The 21,526-nt window shown below is 41.3% G+C and overlaps 1 protein-coding gene across 1 annotated transcript; it reads right to left on the bottom strand.

Moving 5' to 3' along the window:
• Positions 1-4,607: 4,607 nt before the first annotated feature.
• LOC146871947 (myosin light chain 4) lies at positions 4,608-18,406 on the bottom strand. The gene is made up of 6 exons (XM_085599801.1): positions 18,372-18,406; positions 15,505-15,654; positions 12,012-12,185; positions 11,127-11,204; positions 9,385-9,436; positions 4,608-4,890 (listed from the first exon to the last, which is right to left on the bottom strand). Exons 2-5 carry the CDS (start codon positions 15,635-15,637, stop codon positions 9,408-9,410), a joined length of 414 nt encoding a protein of 137 aa, XP_085455927.1. The 5' UTR covers positions 15,638-15,654; positions 18,372-18,406; the 3' UTR covers positions 4,608-4,890; positions 9,385-9,407.
• Positions 18,407-21,526: the final 3,120 nt, after the last annotated feature.

The following is a 21,526-nucleotide window of genomic DNA, read 5'->3' as shown; positions in this document are numbered from 1 at the left end:
AATTATGGACCCGTTTTTAGATAGACAATCTTCGGTTTAATTTGTGCCAAGTAAAATGTATAAGCAATTTTATTCTGCTATTTCTAAAGGAGCCTTGGTAGATTTCTGGAGATTGTCTAACCCTAAGGCCCGAGATTATACCTTTTATTCAACTTCCAATGGTACGCTTTCAAGATTAGACCACATATTTCTTTCTAAATCACTTGCACAATATATTATACAGTCTCATTTAACTCCAATTTTGCTTTCTGATCATGCTATGGTTATTACAGACCTGGGTTTAGTTCCCTTTCGTTCCCCTTCGCACAGATGGCAATTTAAACATTTCTTTCTTGCAGGATGCTCCGTTTTCAAATGCGTTTATTTCTTTTACCTCCGAATTTTTTTCGTTTAATGATGTCATGGATGTTTCTCCTTCTTTATTCTGGGATACGTTCAAAGCATCAGCACAAGATTTTATTTTAAATTATGTATCCAAGAAAAAGTCACTTAAGAGAACATACTAGGTAGTGCTCGGCAATTAAGTCTTTGGAAAATAAATATTTCACTTCCAAATTGTCTTCTGATCTTCGAACTTTGCTTCAAGCCAAACTGCAATTTGATACCATTTCTACTGACGAAGTTGATTCTATCCTTCTTAAGACTAATGCACGGTGTTATGGTGGACGGAATACGGCTGGCAAAGTATTGGCGAATTATCTTAAGGGAATAAAGAAGAGACACTACTAAACATCAGGCTATTTTATAAGAATTAATAAATCTCTTTAGACCCCTGAATCAGCTTCTAATTCCTCAGCGATTGTAGATTATTTAGATCAGATTCCTCATCCTATTCTCCCAAATCTGGATTTTGACTCCTTAGAGAATGACCTTACTTCTGAAGAAATTGCTTCAGCCTTACGAATGTTGAAGCTGGGGTAAACATCAGGCCCTAATGGCTTCACAGTAGAGTTTTGTCTTCACTTCTCTAATATTCTCATTCCTTATTTATATCGTTTGTTTCATCAGTTCATAGTGTCCTCTTCCACTTCTGGTACCTTCCAAGAAGCCATAATTTGTCTTATTCACAAGGATGGTAAAGACCCCCTAACGATGTAAAAAGTATCGACCTATCTCTTTGTTGAATGCTGATTATAGCATTTTTGCTAAGCTCTTAGCTCTTCGTTTGGAATCCTTTCTTCTTCATCTCATAGGGAAAGAGCAATCATGGTTTGTTAAAGGAAGACATATCTGATAATGCTAGATTATTTCTTAATGTTTTAAGCAAAGCTCCTTCATTTAAATCTTCCCTTGCTGCAATTATAATAGATGCTGAAAAGACATTTGATTTAATTAATTTGGAGTTTTTGTTTCATTCCTTAACATGGCATGGATTCAGCCTAAAATGTATTGTGCTTATTTCCCTTTTATATCCTGGCCCCCGAGCATCCATACTGGTGAATGAGATGATATCCTCATATTTTGCGCTTCATAGGGGAGTAAGGCAAGGTTGCCCACTTTCTCCTTTATTATTTGTTTTAGCTCCTGAACCCTTTCTCTCTCGGATTCGTATTAATTCTTCAATTTCTGGTTTTTCTTATGGTGACCGTCACCTGAAATTTGCTGCTTATGCAGATGATATTCTTCTAGTTATTTCTTCCCCTGAAAGTTCTTTGCCTCTTCTTTTACATGAAATTTCTTTGTTTTAGAATGTTTCGGGATATAAAATTAATAAGGACAAAACAGAGGTTCTTCCGCTTAATGAATATACTTTGAGTCATTCTTATTCTATTACTGGTTACCAGTGGTCTACATCAGCTAAAATCAAATATTTAGGTGTTTGGTTTAAAAATTCTATTCTAGATACAATCAGAATTAACTTTAAAGAACTTCATATCAAGATCGATAATATTCTTTCCTCTTGGAATCCTTCATTTTTATCTTGGTGGGGTCGTTTGGATTTTCTTAAAATTATGATTTCCCCCGTTATTGTTATATCTCCTTTCTATGTTGTCTGTTCAGATTCCCAAATATATATATTTTTAATTAATTAATTGCTTCTTAAATTACTTTGGAAAACTAAAATGCCCAGAATAGCTTTAGTTACTTTACAAATCAAAATTGGCCGGGGGAGTTAATTTTCCACATTTTTATGGTTATCATTGAGCCTTTGCTTTACGTGAAGCAGCCTTTTGGACTCAGGATTTGTCATCATCCTTCTCTCCATTATGGCTAGATATTGAAAAAGCTTCTCTTCTTCCCTTTACGTCTATCTTCTACTAATTCATTTCCTCTTTCTCCTCTTTTACAGAATACTGTTTCGATACTTCGATCTACATTCCTTTCACTTACTCTGACTAAGTTTTTGTTTTTGAAAATGCTGATATGGTAGAATTCCCTTATTGAAATGAATAATAGACCTGTTTTGGCATACTTGGATGATAAGGGTCTTATGTGGGTATCACAACTTTTTTATGATTTTCCTATCTCTTTTCCTCAATTCTGTCTTACGTATCATTGTCCTCAATTAGCGTTTTTTGGCATTGATGAATGTGGTTCTTGATGTTTATTTTTCCTGCCCGGACTCCTCCAGATTAATTCCTTTTTCTTCCAGTATTACTGAATTTCTGAAAACAAGCCCTAAAGCATCAGCCATTTATAAATAAATTTCCCTTCCAGATCCCTCTCGAACCAAATCCAAGTCTGAACTCTTATGGGAAAAGGCTCTAGAGGTTTCTTGGACTATTCCTTTTTGGAATAAAGTGTGGGCATGTATGTATATACAATTTGCAGGTCTGCGAGTGTTACACAGTCTTTATTTTTTATTTATCATTGGCTTTATTTTACTCCTTTGCAATGCTCCAAATTCTCCTCATACTCTTCTGCTAAATGTTGGTCTTGCCAGTTTCCTACAGCAGATTTTGTACATATATTGTTTCATTGCCCAAATACGCTTTCTTTCTGGCACAAGGTATGGTCTCGAATCAAAACGATTTTTAATTTGAGTTACTCTTTTAATATTCCTTATATTTTTTAGGAACATTAACTAGTTCTCTTATTCCACCATTTCCTAAGGATAAATTGTTAGATATTTTATTAGCAATTGCTTTTCAGCATATTGGAAAATGTCATCCAAGTTATCGTATAAGGTATGGTGGATTTTGTAGGCTCTCATCATAAATTAGATACTATGGGGTCTATCAGGACGGCAGGCGGTTGGCCACCTCCGGTCCGGCGGTTGCCAGCGGTGGCCATCCACCCACCATTGAAACCCGGAAAACCGCCGGTCTGATTAGCATTGCGGTCGTGACCGCCGCGGTGGGATTTTCCGCCCGCCGCTTTTCCGCCGGTTGCAGTCCACCCGCTTGCCTGGCGGGCGGAGCTGGACCGCTACAATTGTTGCGGAGCAGGGCCAAGCACCACCGGCATGATTATGATGCCGCTGGTAGCCAGCCTTTCCGCAGCGGTGGATCCGCCGCGGAAAGGCTGGCTACCATTGCGGGCCCCCTACATGTCCCTTACCAGGTGGCAGGCACTGTGCAGTGCCTGCCACGCAGTGCAGGGATATGCAGGACATGCTCTTTTTGACATCGGGGCGGTGCTGCTGGCATTTGCGACCGCCACAATGTTAATCGCCAGAATCCGACCGCCACGGTCAGATTTCGACTGCGGAGCATCCTAATTGGACAGGCGGTTATGTCGCAGTCCTTGCGGGTGGTCTTTTCCCGCTACCATGGCGGTCGAGGAGATTTTCCAACCGCCATCCTAATGGACCCCCTATGTATACTATGCAATGTTTATCTTCTCATAATCTTCTCATAATGTGCAACTTTTATTGTTACCTCTTACTGCATTTCTTAAACAAGTTGAGTGATATTTTCAGCACTGTACCCACATTGTCTGAAAACTTTTATCCGCCTTGATTATTTTCTCTCTGTCCTTCTTTTATATTCAAGTGTTATTTTATTTGCTTTTTGTATAGAGTTACTGTTTAGTTTGACAGGGTAAATTGTAGACGAAAATGGTGTTATTCTTTGCCATTATTTTTATGATATAATATGTGATGTTCCCTATTCTCCTTTTATTTTGTTTTTTTCCCATGTTCCCCTTTCTTCTTTCCCTTCCTTCCTCATAAAATTACAAAGACTTTAATGGTTGTTTCTTAGGTTTTTAATACAGCATGTTAATTGGTGATTCATTCTTATTAAATTATGTTATATTTGTTTCACTTTATACACTGGATTAAATAAAGTAGTTTAAATTTAAGAAACTTTGATGATGGCGGGCCATAAATTCCCATGGCAAAACATGGAAAAGCCAATCGTCAATTAAGATTTGGACACCCCAGATTACAGCGTCTGTACTCTGGAGACATCATTTCTGATAACATTTCAGTTCTTCCCTAATTCCTTCTTATTAATATTAGGGATGATGGATCACAAATCTTGAACGTTCCTCATTGGGCTGTTAACACGTGCCTTGCTTGGGAGTGTGTCTAGTTCAAAGTTTGAACTCGTGCTAGCTAGCTTAGCGTGTGAACACTTAACATGTGTAGTTAAAAAGGCCCACGTCTGTTGCCACGAGCTCTTTCGGTAAATTCTTGAAAAGAAGCAATTAACGCAGCTTTTATTGTGAAATTTATTAGGTGAAACGCCAAAGAAAAAATAAATTAACAATACATTAGACAATGGAAGCTCAGGGCAAACGTCAGTCCTTGTACAGATAGAAGCCAATGGGATCCTGGATGAAAGAATGTGGATTGCCTCACCACTTGTACTCTTCAGTCACAATGATAGGGTGTGTTACGTCTGGGACGCCAGACAGATGCAAGCTGCTTCACAAGGCCCCTTTCTGCAAAATACCAATTTGGCAGGCGGAAAGTGTGTATTTGTTCAGGAAATCCACATTTATCTGAAAAATAAATGTTCACCATAGCTATGAAATTAGGAATCTGATATTCCAATCAAAAGATAACTAATGTGCTTAAGTGAAATTAACCTTCTAGGACGCACTCCTACCCCACCAATATAGCGAAGACTTCCCCTGGACACACTGTCAATTGTATTTGTTAAAATTAAATTGTACTGAGTGACCAACTATAGTTCCTTGCAAAGCGCTGTGTTCACTTACTAAAACAAATGAAATATGTTCCCCACCACCTTTCGCTGCACTGGAGACAATTGTAGTATGTAACTCAGTCACCAAAACAGCTTTTGCTGGGTTCTCAGGTCCAACGGCATAACGCAAAATGATGGCCCATCATCCATCCTCCTGCAGAATGTGAAGAGAGATCCCTGAGTCTGGAATACCTCACAGATATTTACTGGCCTTGAGTGGAATAAGCCCCTTTGAATGGTTTGGGCCCCACCCCCTGCGCCTCAAGGGCCTAGTTTATGCCCCTGCTCAGGTCCGTACTGTGAAAAACATATTATACAAATGAAGGGTGCAGAGGTAAAATCACTGCCATTCCAGGATCCTGAGACTCGGAGATGGCTTGTGGTAGCCAAGTTCGACTGCACCTTGAGAGTAAATGCTGTAATGAAAGCCTGGCAAAAGATAGCAGTCTAGCTGGTGTTGTGTAACGTTGAGCATGAACCTGAAGGCATTAGAATTTTAGAATATGATGGAATATTTGTATGTTTTTTGGGGGCATTCATTCAGCACAAACCTGGCTTCAAGAAATGAGTAATCAATGGAATGCACTAGCATATGTTAGAAAATACTTGCGTGCATTGGTGGTCCAGTCTGTGTGTGATAGGGCTTGATGTGACTGGGTATCACATCTGAGGAGAATAGTCTACGTAGTTGTGATACTAAGGAAGCATTCTATTTAGCAGGCCCAGCAGCAGTCTGCGGAAACCAGTAACTGCACTGCACTGTACCACCCCCTGCAGGCTACACCACCTGGCATGCACCAATCCCTTGGCAAAGGCACTTTCCTCTACAAGACAGATGGCAGGCTTCTTCATCGAGGTGCTGATGTGAATCCAGTGCTATCGGAGGTCCATCTGACACGTCCCCCTGGCTCCTTGGGTAGAGCTAGCCTTGGACCTTTCTCTTTATAGAATGGAAGAACCATGGCCAGGGCAGCTTTCAGAAGGACATTGTTGCAACCCAACTCTGCCTTGCATTCTTGAGAGAATGACTCAACACACTAGATACGTTTGCATGTGTGAGTGTGTGTGCACGCACATGTGAGTTCATTGTGTGTGTGTGTGTGTGTGTGTGGTGTGTTTGCGTGCGTGTGTGTGTGTGTGTGACTTAGACACTCGGAGGGTTACAGTACCTGAGGCTGTTGAGTCACCATTAGAGACAGCATTAGGTATGAAGTGTGCATGAAAGAGGAATGAAGGATGCCTCTTAGGAGTGTGGTCAGAAAGAGTAGTGATAGGCTAGACTAATGTTGTCATCACACTGGCTCCATGGCAGGATTGGATAACCCTTATTATAAAGACGATATGTATCCATAGCAAGGACAGATTGATGTTAAAGACTCTATGTTAGTCCAACATGTGACTGCAGTTTAACTGTTCTTGAAATATCACAAACGGATTCTGGGAGTAACGGCTCCCCATAAAAAACGATTTGTTTCACCACCACGTGGCATCTAAGTGAAACTGATATGGAATGCTCTCAATGTAAAGCTCTTTTATGGTATTCGTCTGGTATCTATTATTTAGGGTTAGTTTGGCTAATTAACCAAATAAACATTTGGGGGAGACACTGTAAAAGGTTTAAAGTGTTTATAAGCATATCACTGCTGTTTCTGGCCTCACACCAGGAGAATCACTAACACATGATAAGTTCAATATCTTAGGGTCCTTGCACTCTAAGGGGCTGATTTTCTAAGAAACGTTTGTTGCTACATTGCGTCAAATGGTGGATAAAAAGAATGATATGGCGCTGTTTTTCTCTTCCCCAGCACTGGTGTACTTTTGTCTGCCATACGCCAACACACTCACCCCTGCAACACAGGGCAAGGGTGTGCATCTTCTGTAGCAAAGGTTTTGTAGTGGAAGGGGCTTCTTCTCGTACAACAACTGTTACTAGTTGTTCTAGTCTAGTACACCAACTATGCTTTATTAATTTCCGACTTTGAGGTGTGCTTTGTAGTGTGCTGTGCACATGCAAAGTTTGAAAAGATTTGAGAAAAGAAAACTTTTCCCAAACTTTACGCCTGCCTTAAGGAGGAGTATGCTCTTGGTGCAAATCCATGTCTATCAATGTAAGTAGATTAGGTTTTTAGTCAAACATAGCAAACTCAACAAGATGATGGACGGAGTGCTGAATCTGGCCTGGCAGTTTGGGCTGGACTGTTCCTATGAGGAGCAGGGTTAAGAATGATTTGCATATGGCTGGGTCCAAACTGGGGGGGTTGTTGTCATGGTGAGCAAAAGAACAATGGATTTAACCCAGATCTATGACTGGGGGTGAGTATTTGAAAAGTTTCAGCACGTTCTCCATCATCTTGTTTTGTTTGATTTGAGTCAAACACATGGGTGGTTGCATGAGAACGCCCATGTAGCACTCATGGAATGCCCCCTTGACACAAAGTAGTGCATAGCTCCTCTTTGTCTTAGCATAGGCACATTTCCAATACAAATACCATTTTTCCTGCCGGAGCACAAATTGCTTTTTTTATTTTTTATTTCAACATGTTTTATTACATTTTTTAAACAAGAACACATTAGTAATTCTGTAACAAGGTTTGCATCTTTTCAGCCACTCGCTTTTGCCTTTATAATTCTGTGCATTCCCTACCTGTCTTAATAGTCAAGGAGGAAAGGAATAAAGAAAGGAGCATGAAAGCAAGGGGTGAAAGAAGAGATAGAGGACAGGCACTCAAGATTTACATTGCTTATACATTACGTCTGACATTGGGTGGGACCATTAGGGCCCGATTACATTCTTGCTAGGGTGGAGCTTCACATGGGGTGCCAGAGCACAAATTGCTAGCGATACCAAGGCAAGTGGTCTGTAGTCTCCAAGGTGCCTATGTGGAACAAGTTTCAGGACTTCGGAGCTGGCATGGAACTGAGTGTAACATTTTCTCACTTGTCAACCTTGTTACTAAGGTAGTCTGCACCACTCCATCTTAGGCTGGCTGGCATCCTGCTAACAGCACAGGCCACTTGAACATTGGCAGATATGTTCTCAGGTGCGCACACTGAAAGAATGAAAGTGCCTACAGGAAAGAGCCAGTGATCCTGACTCTTTCCAGGGGCTAGACAACACCACCCATGCATCCTGAAACTGGGCTCTCCCCATGTCTCCTATTCTCCTGTGCACCAGACATTCTTCCAGGCCAGATGGCCGCCATCGTCACTGGTCCAGTGACCTTTAAAGGGTGCAATGTTTGGAAAATCTCCACAAGCTGCAGGGGGCATGTCAGGAATGTGTCATGAGTTTGACTTTGGCATGCCAAAGGTGTACCAGAAACCTGCTTATTTCTGGCATTAATAAAGCCATGACAGGCCCAGGGCACTTTTCTCTGTCTACACATCTACTCATACAGCATCTCACAACAGTAATGCTGGTGGACTCTACTGGATGCACTAAACTGCACCCAAACCTGTGACTGCATCATGACCCTGCCCCTGCTGAAGTCTAATCCATTTACTTCTTCACTAACCATATGTCCTTCCCATCTCCAGATTGGTATTCTTTAGATAAGACTATGACAACTCATCGGCTACAATGGGTTTTGAATCTCCAATCAGCATTTTGGTGATGTTAGTTGGCATTTCATTGTTGGGTAGTGAGGCTGGGTTGGAGTGGAGGGCTTCTGTTAGTTTACTGCTACAGTCTGCATTTCTCCACAGCGCCCAGAAGAGTACCACACACCCTGGTTTGGCTGTTAAGAGGGTATGACTTTGCTTAATTCCATCATAGCCTATCTCCTCTCACTGGAGGCAAACAACTACAATTTAAAGTTGGTTTTCTTAAGGAGTTTTTAAATCACTTAAAACCGGAAGATTCAGGTGAGCAAAAACTAACAGCAATAGTGTTCGGGTTGGGTTTGAACCACTGTACTAAATTGAGTAGGTTCTGTAACACTGTTAGAAGGCTTTGAGCCAACCATCAACTTGAGGAACAGCACCAGTGACACTTCTAGGTTTTCTAGGACATGTTTGAGTTTCATTGTTGAAGCCCGTCTGTGAAACATAGACAGAATTAAGGAATACATGTTCTGATCGGTCCTGACACCCGACTGACTTTCACAGGTAGCATCAAAGCACAGAGAGAGTGGTACTCCACAGGAGCTGGTGTTCAAAACTCAGAAACGTCTCACCAGTGTTGACCTTTGACTCATCTATTTGAAATCTAACATAATGTCCTACTACCGTCATTTGAACTTTCTACACCGGGCATTCCGTTACAAATTCAAAAGTGTAGCATGCTTACTCTGTAGGGCGTGTGTTGCTGCTTCATCCAGACATGATATGCTTGACGAACGCTGATCAGAAAGAAAAAAAGGACAATGATATCAGCTAGGCGGATCCACAAAATAAATATTATACAGACTAGAAAAAAAGCATATGTCATTACCATCCTCTAATAGTCAATATAATCACTCATACCTTCTTAAGATATTACTTCACTAAAGCAGTTCTAATCTCAATTTATAATCTATCATTCCACATCAATGTATTGTGCCATTTGGAGCGCTACGCATTAATTAGAGGGAGCCAGGGGTAGCAACTGCTAACTCTGGCTTGACGTTTGCACACCCCAGGTCTGTCTTAGAGGGGAAAGAATGCTGTGCAGTTTTCTGCCTTGTTTTAGCTCCTCAGCAGTAAATTGGAGGCTGGACTAAAGAGGAGTTAAGTCAGGGGGTCAAAACTCTTTGACGTCATAGTGGCTAAGAGGGAGTGTAATTACTTTGTATTTGAGTAAATTTGCGGCTATGATCAGGCCTCTCCATTAACGCTCACTGTACAGTTTACCAAGATTTTTATGATGGGACTGGATTTTTGAAGATTTATGACAGAGTACTTCGTGTTTGTTAAGACAGGATGAGTCTGATCTTGGTTTTGCCATACTATATCTATATTAAATTATTCTAGGAAAACTAGTCAATAATCCCAAAACGTGAGTGCCTTGTTGTTAAACTCTACCATAACTGTACTCAGTTACTACAACGAGGCAGTTTACTAAGCGCCTAAATATCAATGTTTAATTTTAGAAAAGCGTGGAGCATATTTAAGAATAAAGACAGGAAGTTGGCAAGTCTGCAAGATGGCTAATGTGACATAAATACTCATCACTGATAACTTTGGTTACCTAGAGGTCATGAGGAGGAATGCCCGCTAGGCCAACTCAGCATTCCAACCTTCCAAGGTTGATGAATTGAGTGCATTATATTAGCTTATGGTAAAACCTGTTATTAACAGCATTTAGCGACAAACACTGTGATAAGCAGTTTTATATTAAAAAAGTATTAATACAGTGCATGAATTGATACAATGAAAGAGCAATTGTAATACGCTGAACGGACCTTTATGAAATCGAACTTGATGGGACCTCCATATTTTTAGACCATGGGAAGAATATTGTGCTTCGCATTGACATATATTTTACAATGATTTGTATGATTACTAATACTACACCTAGCCAAAAGCCTCTAATATATTGAACTTGCCTGGGTAATTATATAGCACATGACCACATCATTACGATGGTTAAAAAAAACCCTATGAATCTATCTACTGGAACAAATAATTTCTTGTAACCTAGATTATAAATAACGTGAGCCATAAATCCAGGTCAAAACCAGGAAACTGACTACTAAAAACATCAAAAATTGTCCGCTTGGAAAATGTCTTGTAATTAAGTAATCCACAAATCCTTTGCACCAGATTACATATAATCAGCTTGAAAGAAAGTTGAAAGAATGGTAAAGATATGTATTTTATAAAAATATTGAAAACGAGTTTTCCACCACAACAGTGCTGCTTCTCGGGTAGAGCTAAGTAGCACCCATTGAGAAGCATTGGGCAACAACAGTCAAAGGTGGTTGCTAAAAGACATCCTCCACAAGATAGAACATGGTTATCTTTGGCAGTGCAATTGATATTGCCACCAGCGACATCCAACACGTGGGACAAAGCTCCCCTGGATTGGAACGGGAATCTAGATTTAAATACCTTCATAGTTGATACATCCATTGGCATCTTCCTGGCTGCCCAACAGCTGCTCCACCTCATTTTCTGTCATCTTCTCCCCTAGAAGATTAAACAGTAGAACAGTTTATCACAAAAGCCACAGTTGGCAACCTACAAACAAGGATTAAGGGCATTCTGATGGAATAGGAGCCACTGCTGGGATGGTAACTCTGCTCGCATATAACAGTAATATTTTCTAGTGGCAAAGGAAAAGTTGTGACAGAATTCAGCCACCATATTCCGCCTCCATATACATTTTTAATCACACATTATATTGGTGGGACAATTTAGGGTCTTCTGAAAGTTTAGTTTTTTAACTAAAATCATGCCTATGTTGTGCAGTACCAATATCGATGGCATGTAAGTCTCAAAGGATGAATTGCATAGTAGATCAGTCTTTCTCAACCTGTAGCATCCACTACACCGTATCTAGGTTTTTATTGTAGGTCTTTTTGATTGGGAAAAGAAGAATCTGAAACCACTAAATATATGGTCTATGACCGAAGTGATGCTCACGATTTAGACATAGTTGTAGCCTTTAATTCTAGGCAATTTACGTGGGTTGGTTGGAAGCCCTTTTTAAAATTCCCAATCTCCCCAAAATATCACAGACCTATATCACTTTTAGATTTCAAACATAACATTTTAAGTTAAGAGACAAATTTCAAAATAATTTCCATATTCAATATGCAAGTTGCTTTAGGTCCTGGATTGTATAGGCCTGGATTGTCAAGGACTTGATACACTTCGATGATGTTGTAAATATTAACATTTGATTAATGAACAATGTTTCTATTGCATGAAATATCAAAGGGCTCCCCCTGGTTTGTTCCACAAGCTTTTAGGTTGTTAAAATCAGTGGCTCACCTAATGTAGCAAGTACGTGACGAAGCTCGGCTCCCATAACTGTGCCATTGCTCTCCTTATCAAACACACGCAACCCTTCCACAAAGTCCTCAAAGGTTCCCTGGTCCTTGGACTTAGAGATATGTTGAAGCATAGGGAGGAAGGTTTCAAAATCCAGCAACTTGGAGTTCAGGTCTTCAGCCGTCATATACATCATCAGAAAGGGAAAGGTAGGAAGGAAAAAAGGAAGGAGAAACACAAGGTAGGAAAGGTGGCAGGTGGTAAAACACGAGGGTGAAATCAAGGAAGTGACCAGGTCATACGATGAGAAGATGTGGGTGGAAAAGAATTAGGAAAGAAAAAAGGATGAGAGAAAAGAGACAAAACAAAAAGTTGGATAAAAGGAACAAAGATAAAAGGAGGCGAAAGGAGAAACAAGAAAATGGAAACAAAATGCAGGAACAAATTAAAGATGATGGGAAAAAAAGATTTGCCATATCGTAATAGTAGACACAAAGAATCACAAGGGAAGAGCAAGACAGAAAGGAGAAAAGTTTGAAGGAAGAGGATAAAATGGCAGAATTTGAAAGAGCAGAAAGGAGAAAATTGATAAAGATTGTATTAAAGAGATGGAGGAAAGAACATGAAAGAAAGTAGGAAGGAATGTGAGGCACAAGAAGAGGTACAGAGATACAGAAGGGCAACAATGTTAAGAATGAGTGCGAAAGACACAAGGGAAAGAGAAAGGGTGGAAGAGTAGTAACATAGGGAGAGTTTGGAGAAATAGAGAAAAACGGGTATGGAGAAAGGGAAACAACAGATGAAAGTCAGGTGAGAAAAAAGAAGCCTCATAGTTAATATTGCATTAATTTTGAAATGTCTAGAAATGGTAAGCACAAATCTGTCAGAGAACTGCATGTAATGCAACCACATACCATTCTCTTACATTGTTTTTCCGACCCTGAGTGTGCTTCCAGACTATGCCATATGCACTGTCAGTCCCTACAATGACATGTGCTTATGTTCAGGGATGCTTTTAAGCAGGAGCTACTTAATGGCAAATGCAACCTTCAACATGGCATCTCTCCTGCCTAATGGCAGCTCTGGCTCCCTAACTAGGACGCCTGTTTCTAGCGCTTTGCCCCATGTGCTTAGACTCCACAAATATTCTGAAGTGGTACAGATTTACCCAGGATTTTAAGCCATTAGAAATACTTTGAGGATAAAAATAATTCATTTTTGAAGGCGAGCCATATCATGCACACTCTGCAGTGTCTTTATCAGGGGAGTGGACAGTCAATGTGCACACACCGCAGTATCTTTATTATGGGAGTGGAAGGTCGACGTGCTCTGCACAGAAAACAATTCCATAGTGAGCAACAAGGTATACGGTTACACTCATAGATGATGAGGAAGTTTGCTCTAGGCAGTGGGGCCAGTAGTTGTTAGGGAAGAAGTTTGCAGTTAGTCCTCAAGGTAAGATCCGTTTATGGTGGACACCGCATACTCTACCACATCCAGACAGTATGGGAATTGGTGCTGTGTCCGCCCTCTTGTAAGTTCCAGTGTCTTTCCTGTCTTTTCTGTTCTGACTGTCACTCATGTTTCGTCGAGTCAGGAGCTTAATCTGCCAATCAGACAGAGGGTCGAGATATCTACAACTGGTTTTAAAGTAAACAGGACTTAGATGGGACTTTCGTAATCTTACTGATGATGCTGCAACTCGTATCTTCAACATAACATCTTCTGGAGTAGGGTATCCAATGTTAGCCCACGAGGTAAGGTCCATGAGATATTTTCAAGATATCCCCATGTGAGAAACTGACACACATTAACTCCAGAGTGAAAATGATGTATGCAGTCAGTGGTTATCTGGATGATCTGCCAGGTACTCTGGGCAAATACTGCCCTAGTGCCTTTGCACTGGGGCCCACACTGAACAACGTGAGTGAAAGCTTGTGCGGGTTTCTTTTGCTCCGTACTGACATACTGAGATTTCTCTAAATGTTTGAGTCTGCTAGTTTTAAATAGTTCTGCTGTGATTTCCTACTTTTTACTGGTACAGTTCAAAATTCTGACACAGCTCGAAGGTTCTGTAGTGGTCCAGTGAGTCATAACATCATATAGAGTTATTGTCGGCACTCAATATTAGGAAATGGCTAAACTATGATGCTTAAGGAGTGGTCTTTCAAAATGAATAATTCCTCGTTATTTAGCGTTTACCTTTAAGGTGCAGATCTTAAGTGGACTGCTGGCTGCTGCACTACGATCAGTGTGCAAAGACACAACATCATTCTTGAGGACTGCCCAGGTGTGCCAAAGCTGTGCCACAGTGGGTTTGACAGTAGCACTTCTGGAGGCATAACTAAAACTAAAGACAAGAATGGATCATTTAATGGAAACTTTAGCTTATAGGTGTGCGCTCCTTCGGCAGGAAATTCCCAGGTAGGTATCATACCATTGAGTTGTGTTAAAACATATTAATTTCTTCCCCTGACATTTTAATATAATTCTTGAAAGTTACCTGATACCTAAACAAGGTAGATTATATTTGCTCATATTCGTTTCCAGGGCCATTTCCAACCTAGGTCCAACACCCAGAGACTTGGCTTCGGACTCTGGACTTTTGAGACCAACTGAAAGTTCCTCAAGATGCAGTTTGTGATCTTTGAGCAAACACTCGACCTCCCATCTCAGAGGCCTAACCCATTTGGTAAAACACGGCATTCCTCAATACAAGACCAGTAGAAGCAAAGTCTGGCATACAGAAAGTTGCACAAATTGTTCTGGAATGCCTTACAAAATATCACTGGAATAAGAAAGCTTTGACTCGCGGACTATCGTGTGTAAAGTCAACTGTCAAATGTTGTGTACTAACATTATCTCCTACCTGACTTTTGAGGAAGGAAGTGACGGAAGCTGTGAAGGTCTAGTCATTTGTCTCTTTCATTCGGGCTGGGAGGAAATTGGGAACCTCCCCTGATTAAGATGGCATACTTGATCATGGTGGGTCGATCACACAAGGTCATCAAAATGTTTTGGCTGCATTGTTTCTTTCCTGTGAGCAGCAATGAGTGCAACAAACAAAAGAGTAAAAGGGTAGGTGTTGTGCTGCTACCTGTGGTGCATGGAAATGGTTTGGGACTCGGTGATAGGTGTGTTATAGTCTGAAACAAGATACTAAGGGTCAGAGATCTAGATTGACCTTCAAGAACCAAAGAGCACTGCTGTTCTGTAGAACTCTCACAAGAGGAACTCCCATTGCTCTAATGAAATAACAAAAATAATACACAGAAACCGTTTTGTATAATGCTTTGCATTGCAACTTCTGCCTTTTCTAAGGGTTCTTAATTTTCCTGCCAGAGAAGGAAGGAAGGCGTAGGGTGACCTTGTAAGATTATAACTCATGACCTGCAGATCACTAGTGTTAGCTCACTGAGCCTATTTTCCGACATGTGGAGAAGCCTTTAAAGCACCAATGAAGTGAAGGGATGGAGATTGTCTCAGTAGTTACCTTCTGGTTTGGGTCTTCCCAGCACCTTCAAGACCTCAGCATTTGTTGGATTCTGTCCTAAGGCACGCATAACATCACCACATTGGCCATAGGTGATCTTCATCTGGCCTGTGGGCGTCCGGTCAAACAACATGAAGGCTTCCTTGAACTCTGCGAAGGGGTAAAGACCAAGAGTCAGCAAATTCCTTCATCGATTAAGGCTGTATGGGAACAGAGCAAGTCAGAAGAATTTTAACCTGCATCAATCTGATTATTCCATGATCATCGCCCATTGTGGCTCGCAGCCCCTGTAATTTAAGACCCTCTCATGTTAGCATTAGAGGAGTCCCATATCATGGCCATTTACCAGTCAACTTTCTAATGAACACCTACTGAAAATCAATGCTTGTCAATGGCGTCACTGGGAGTTAGTCATGTTTCTAACTCACACTAAAAGCCTTTTTGAGATGCTGTACAGTAAGGTTCACAACTAGAACATGGGGGGGTGATTAGATGCATGAGTAGATGATATTCATGTCCCTCAAAGTAAATCCACATACTGTTCCCTGCCTTCATAAAAAAGAATTTGGTGAAGAGACGTGTCCATATCTTTGACATGATCTTTTGCATCACAGTCAGTGGTGTTGTTAACCCCCACTCCAGCAGTGTAAGCAGGGTCTGCAACTCGGCCTGGAGGGCGGTAAACTGGGTCCCATTAAACTTTAATTAGTTGTTTATCAAATTCGTCTGCCTGCAATTCTGCGGACAAAGTACTCATAAATAACACTTTTTAGGTATACCATGACAAGGGATGTGGGCTGACATGTACAGTGAAGGATACTGAGAAAGAGAAATGCTGAAACTTGGAGGAAAACGATTGAGGGGGACAAAGAAAAAGTCAGCATGAGCGAGAAAGGTAAGAAAAATATGCAACGCTGAGAGAAAAATGAAGAATGAATTGGAATGACAAAATTGAGTTGCAGGAAGAAGGAAGGGTGAAAGGGAAGAAGAAAGACAAGGTGAAAGGTAGGATGGAAGTGTAAAATGAAGAAAGGGTGAAATAATGAATGAAAGGAGTGTTGAAAGAACAGATAGGCGAACAGTGACAGGATGAAAAGATAGAAGCATGAAAAGAAGAAAAAGTTTAAATGATGGGTGGAAGAATGAAAGGATCAATGATTAAAAGGGTCAAAAGGATCATATGCTGGACTATCATATACTGGACTGATGGGTAAAAGGATGGAAGAAGGAAGAATAAAAGTATGGGTGAGTGAAAGTATGGATGGATAAGTGGATATACTGGTGGATGAATTGGTGAACGGATTGATGTTTAAATGAAAGGGTGGGTAAATGGGCAGACAGATGGATAGGTCAGATTTGTGGGTAGATGGATGGGTGGCTGGAAAGATGAAGGGATGGATGACCGACTAGTTGGAAGGATGAAAGTATGGGTGGATGATAAATGATGTAAGAAGGAGGATATGGTTAAGGGAACTCTTCTAAGGAGACTCAGGATTGCTCTTCACAAGCTTGGTGATATCTTCTGGGTACTCCTTTCATCACCATGAACACCTGCTCACAAAAAACTTGGCTAACACCAAGCTCTTCTCACAAAGAAGTGCCCCAGTCAGGCTCCCTACCTCTGTAATCACTTAAAGTTACTACCGTCCTGGGCTAGTTTGGTGAAAGTGGCTGAAATTGGTGCCCACAAGAGAGTTTGGCTTGTCTCCATATGTCCAGGAGATGCATTAGGTTGTGTGTCTGAAGGATGACCCTTACATTCTGCAAGAAATGTACAGATGCTGCAAGATGTTAACGTTTTGGAGAAGTACCATCGCAGATCAATAAATGAAAGAAAAGTACAGTACCTTATGTAAATGGGCAGTTGTTAAACCACTTCTTAACCTGTACCTTACTAGTTTTTCCAGTTTGTGAAGCTACTGCAGCTGAGGGACAGGGATGTTAAATGATTTTCCCAGGATAACACAAGTTGATGTGTTGTGTTTTCTTGGATTAGAACTTAAGTCTGTTGGTTCAACAGTCTACCACCCCCCACCCAGTCTCTCTCTCTCTCTCGCTCTCTCTCTCTCTCTCTCTAGACTGGGCTCTCTCTGTCGTCTAAGCCTACCCCTCAATTTTTAATGGACACAAGGGGATTGGTATATTGATTAGTTTCCCTTGAATATGTTGGTACCCGTTCACTAATAATGTGGTATTAGAAAACACACTCTGCCATCACTAAGCAGTCTCTCTTTCTGTCTGGCCCATGTCTGTCTATTTCTCAATTGCAGCCGCTCTCTCTCTCTCTCTCTTTCTCTCTCTCGCTCTCTCTCTCTCATCCATTATTGGGGCCCAGGGCAACACATATTTCAGTTGTTTTTCTGTGACTACATTTCAGAAATGTAAACATATAATTCAATATTGGTTGACATTACGCAATCTTAAAATTGTAGAAAATGGGCATTAAAAATGCAAAATTATTGTGAGTAAGGGGCCCCAAAATATGTCTTGTTCAAGTCCTCAAAAATCCTTATGATGACTCTGACTGTACTCCTCTAAAGTACAGTGGCTGCTCTTTCGCCCAGAATGCATTCGTTCTGGATGGATTTATGTGCAGGTGGGCTGGGAGTAGGTGCATGCTGGTGTACATCAGGTGTACAGTAGCAGTTGCTGCACTGATGGCAGCCATCTTTAGCACTAATGTGGCACACAGCCTGAGATGTGCAAGCGGTGTACACTCTGCTAGTACACCACTGTTTCAGTTTGTCTAAATTGGATGCAGGCCTGCACACACATGCACTTTAAACAAAACCTTTTACAAAACTCTATCCTGGTACTGAGCAGCAGACTCAAACAATGAGTTTGAAAGGATGTTGGCGATTTCTTACCTTCTATCTGGTCTAGTGTGTACTCGATCTAGATGAAGGGAAAGAGAGATCAGGAATAGGTGGTCTGAATATCAAGAGTCACCAGGCATTATTATTACTAATATTATTATTAGTAGACTTTCAGGGAAAAGATATTGTATATCACAGCAGTAAATTATTATACATTTATTCACATTTTAGAAAGAAGGATACCAAAAATTGATTGCTTGTCAGAATCCACAGTAGACCAAAAGCACCAAAATCTCCTATAGGAACATGATGTTTACCTCAATGCTACACTCGGTTGTAAGGTAACAAAGTCAGACGTTGAATGATGTAAGACATTTATGGTACAGATGTAACCAAAAGTCCTCCGGTGACCCAAGACATCTTGAGTAGAGTTACGCCCTAGACGTACGAGCATGTCCAATCATCTGTTTGTGAGCTCACTGAAGTGATCATAAATCTTGGAATGATCTTTACTATCATAAAAGATACAATAATTAACATAAGCTAGTTTTCTTTACAGGCTTTAGAAATCAGCTGTACCTGACAATGATTTGAGCATTTTCCTCAGAGATCACTTGAACATCAAGGGCGTAACCGTCACATCACTAAGAACATAATCACGGTTTAGACTCTTTAACCAAATATAACAAAAGCAAACATATATGGCATACGGACCACCAGTAAGCTCATTCTTTTTTTGTTTGAATCTGTTTATTAAAGTTGATGTTTTTAGACATATATCACAATGCAGATGATAAGTATCACAGCAGCTAGTTTGATATACAACAGCAATGAGACTCTATAAATGACTGGCGACATCTGCATTGTACAGCGGCTACCGGTACAGCTACCCATCAGTCAATCATGCAAGACAGCGACTGTCCATGCTTGCCGTCATAGAAACCTGCTTGCCATTTAACACGTATGTAACTTCAGACCGAACCCAGCTTCCGGCCAGTGGTTCCCAAATGCAACTAGCAGTGTGAGAAAGCATCGCCCATAGACATAAATTGACAGTGGGGTCAGATTCAAGCGTTATATTAACCAAGCAACTGGAATACCAAAGACCCGTGTGCATCCCTGTGGGTTTTCGTCCATGTGCCCGCAAGTCAGATTAACCCCCCTATCAGTAAAACGGAAACTCGTGGTGCCGCCTTCCGTCTCCAGTTACAACATTCAGGTAATCATGCAGGTACTTTTGTGTGTGTCTGATACGCAGCATCCCGATGCAGGGGGCGAGGTGTCCCAAAGTGTGCTATTGATAAAGCATGCTATTACCCCTATATGTGAGATGGGGTGGAAGAGATTGGATATTCACAAGCAACCCGCGGGTTAGGGCGATATATAATTTCTCATAGTGGCACCACAGGGAGCTGGAAGTGGAAGGAGAAGAAAGAGGGGCAAATCATAAGTAACAAGGTAAACTCGGCTTGTTTGCTACCGCCTCGGCCCCATCCTAACCGAAGCACATGGTCACTATTGCATAAGAGTGTTCGTTTACAGCATTTATCTAGTGATGCGCATGAGGCATTGGATGCCCAGTGTAGTGTGTAAAAGGTGCACTACTTTCTAAGGAGGGGGCACCACCTATCAGGGGTTCCATCCTCTCTCGCCGGGGAGTACGCTTTCTGCAGGGGAATATCAATGGCCAGGGATTCCTTTTGAAAATCATGTAATATCGTGTCCCAATAGGTTGCAATTGGTAATTTGCAGAGCCCTAGTGTCTCTTCCCGGCGTAGTGCAATGCTTTCAGACCTGGCCTATACCAGCAATGATCGGCACCAGACTAGCAGAGGAGGAGGGTCCGATGATCTCCATCTTCTCGTTATCAGGCGTTTGGCAACCACCAGCCCCAAATCTAGAAAACGTGTGGTCACCCTCTGTCGCTTACTTCTAGAGAACAGGTGTAATAAGCATTCCTCGTAGGTGCATGGCATGCCGCGTTCCGTACAGGTAGCCAGCGAAGTCATGACAGACTGCCAGTATGATCGAGGCTGCAGCAGGACCATAACAAATACAGCAGGTCTGCATTTACAGCCTGACATCTGGGTCAGGCCACATCAGTACGTTGGAAATATCGGTTAATCTTGTCTGGGGTTAGATATGCTCCTTCATGATGTAGTATTGGATTAGGCAGAACTGTGCGTTCCTACGATATGAACGGACTGCAACTTCAAGCATTAGGGAGTCCAGCTGATGATTACCGGTGCAAGGTTGGAACAGTTTAATAGTAAGGTCATTCTTGAGCCAAGCTATGATATCAAATGGAGCTCAACCAGTGGACAAATACCAATTCAACGTTTTTTGTTGTGATTGACACCCAACTCGATATTATGCTGAATTCTACTCTCATCTCATTGACTGGAATTGCTTGTGCTAGTCCCAATAACCATAGCCACAACAGACCTTCATGATGGTCAGCAGAGATGGGACACACTGGAAACCGTACGGTCACCCATAGGCTTTTGGTGACTTTGGCAGAAGATGACTTGATCACAGGCAACAGTGACTGCCCAGCCTATCTATTATTAAATCTCAATAAAGCTCAATAAGCTCACAACACAATTAAGCACAGAACCCCGCAGTCTTTCTCTGCCAAATAGGTTCTTGAAACATTTACATTCAACCCCTGTAGTTAAGGAATTCTTGTCCAAAGATCATTGGCCTTTGAATGTGGATGTCTCAAACCTGGATAACTAACTTTTCTCAAACTAATTGTGTTTTCATTGCATGACTTAGTAAAGTGTTCTGGGCTTTTGAATTCAGACTGTGGTCGAATAGCACAAGCTGAGAGGAGCACTCAATTTTAACGACTTAATCCACAATATTGTCCAGCCCACACCGTTGAAAGTTTTCAAATATGTGACAGTTGCACAATGCAAGGGTGGCAGCTCTTTGTACTTTGTTTGATTGGACTCGAGGGTATGCATCATTGCACTGTGCATTTTAGGCAGGGATATGATTGTATTAGAGTCATCCTAGTCCATCCAGAAGCTGCTGAACAGACCTCTTACCAGGACTCCTTACAAAGAGAGCAGGCAATAGTTGGCCTGGTTGAACTCAGCATCATACATGGAGGCCATTCTGAATTCCTGCCTACTCCAGTTGATGGGGCCATTGCATATTGGGGATTTAAAAGTGATGCGTTGGGTGCACGAATCTTCTGA

This window comes from Triturus cristatus, chromosome 1_1, assembly GCF_964204655.1.
Source record: "Triturus cristatus chromosome 1_1, aTriCri1.1, whole genome shotgun sequence".
Classification (NCBI taxonomy): domain Eukaryota; kingdom Metazoa; phylum Chordata; class Amphibia; order Caudata; family Salamandridae; genus Triturus; species Triturus cristatus.
This window is presented reverse-complemented; position numbering and strand designations above follow the sequence as displayed.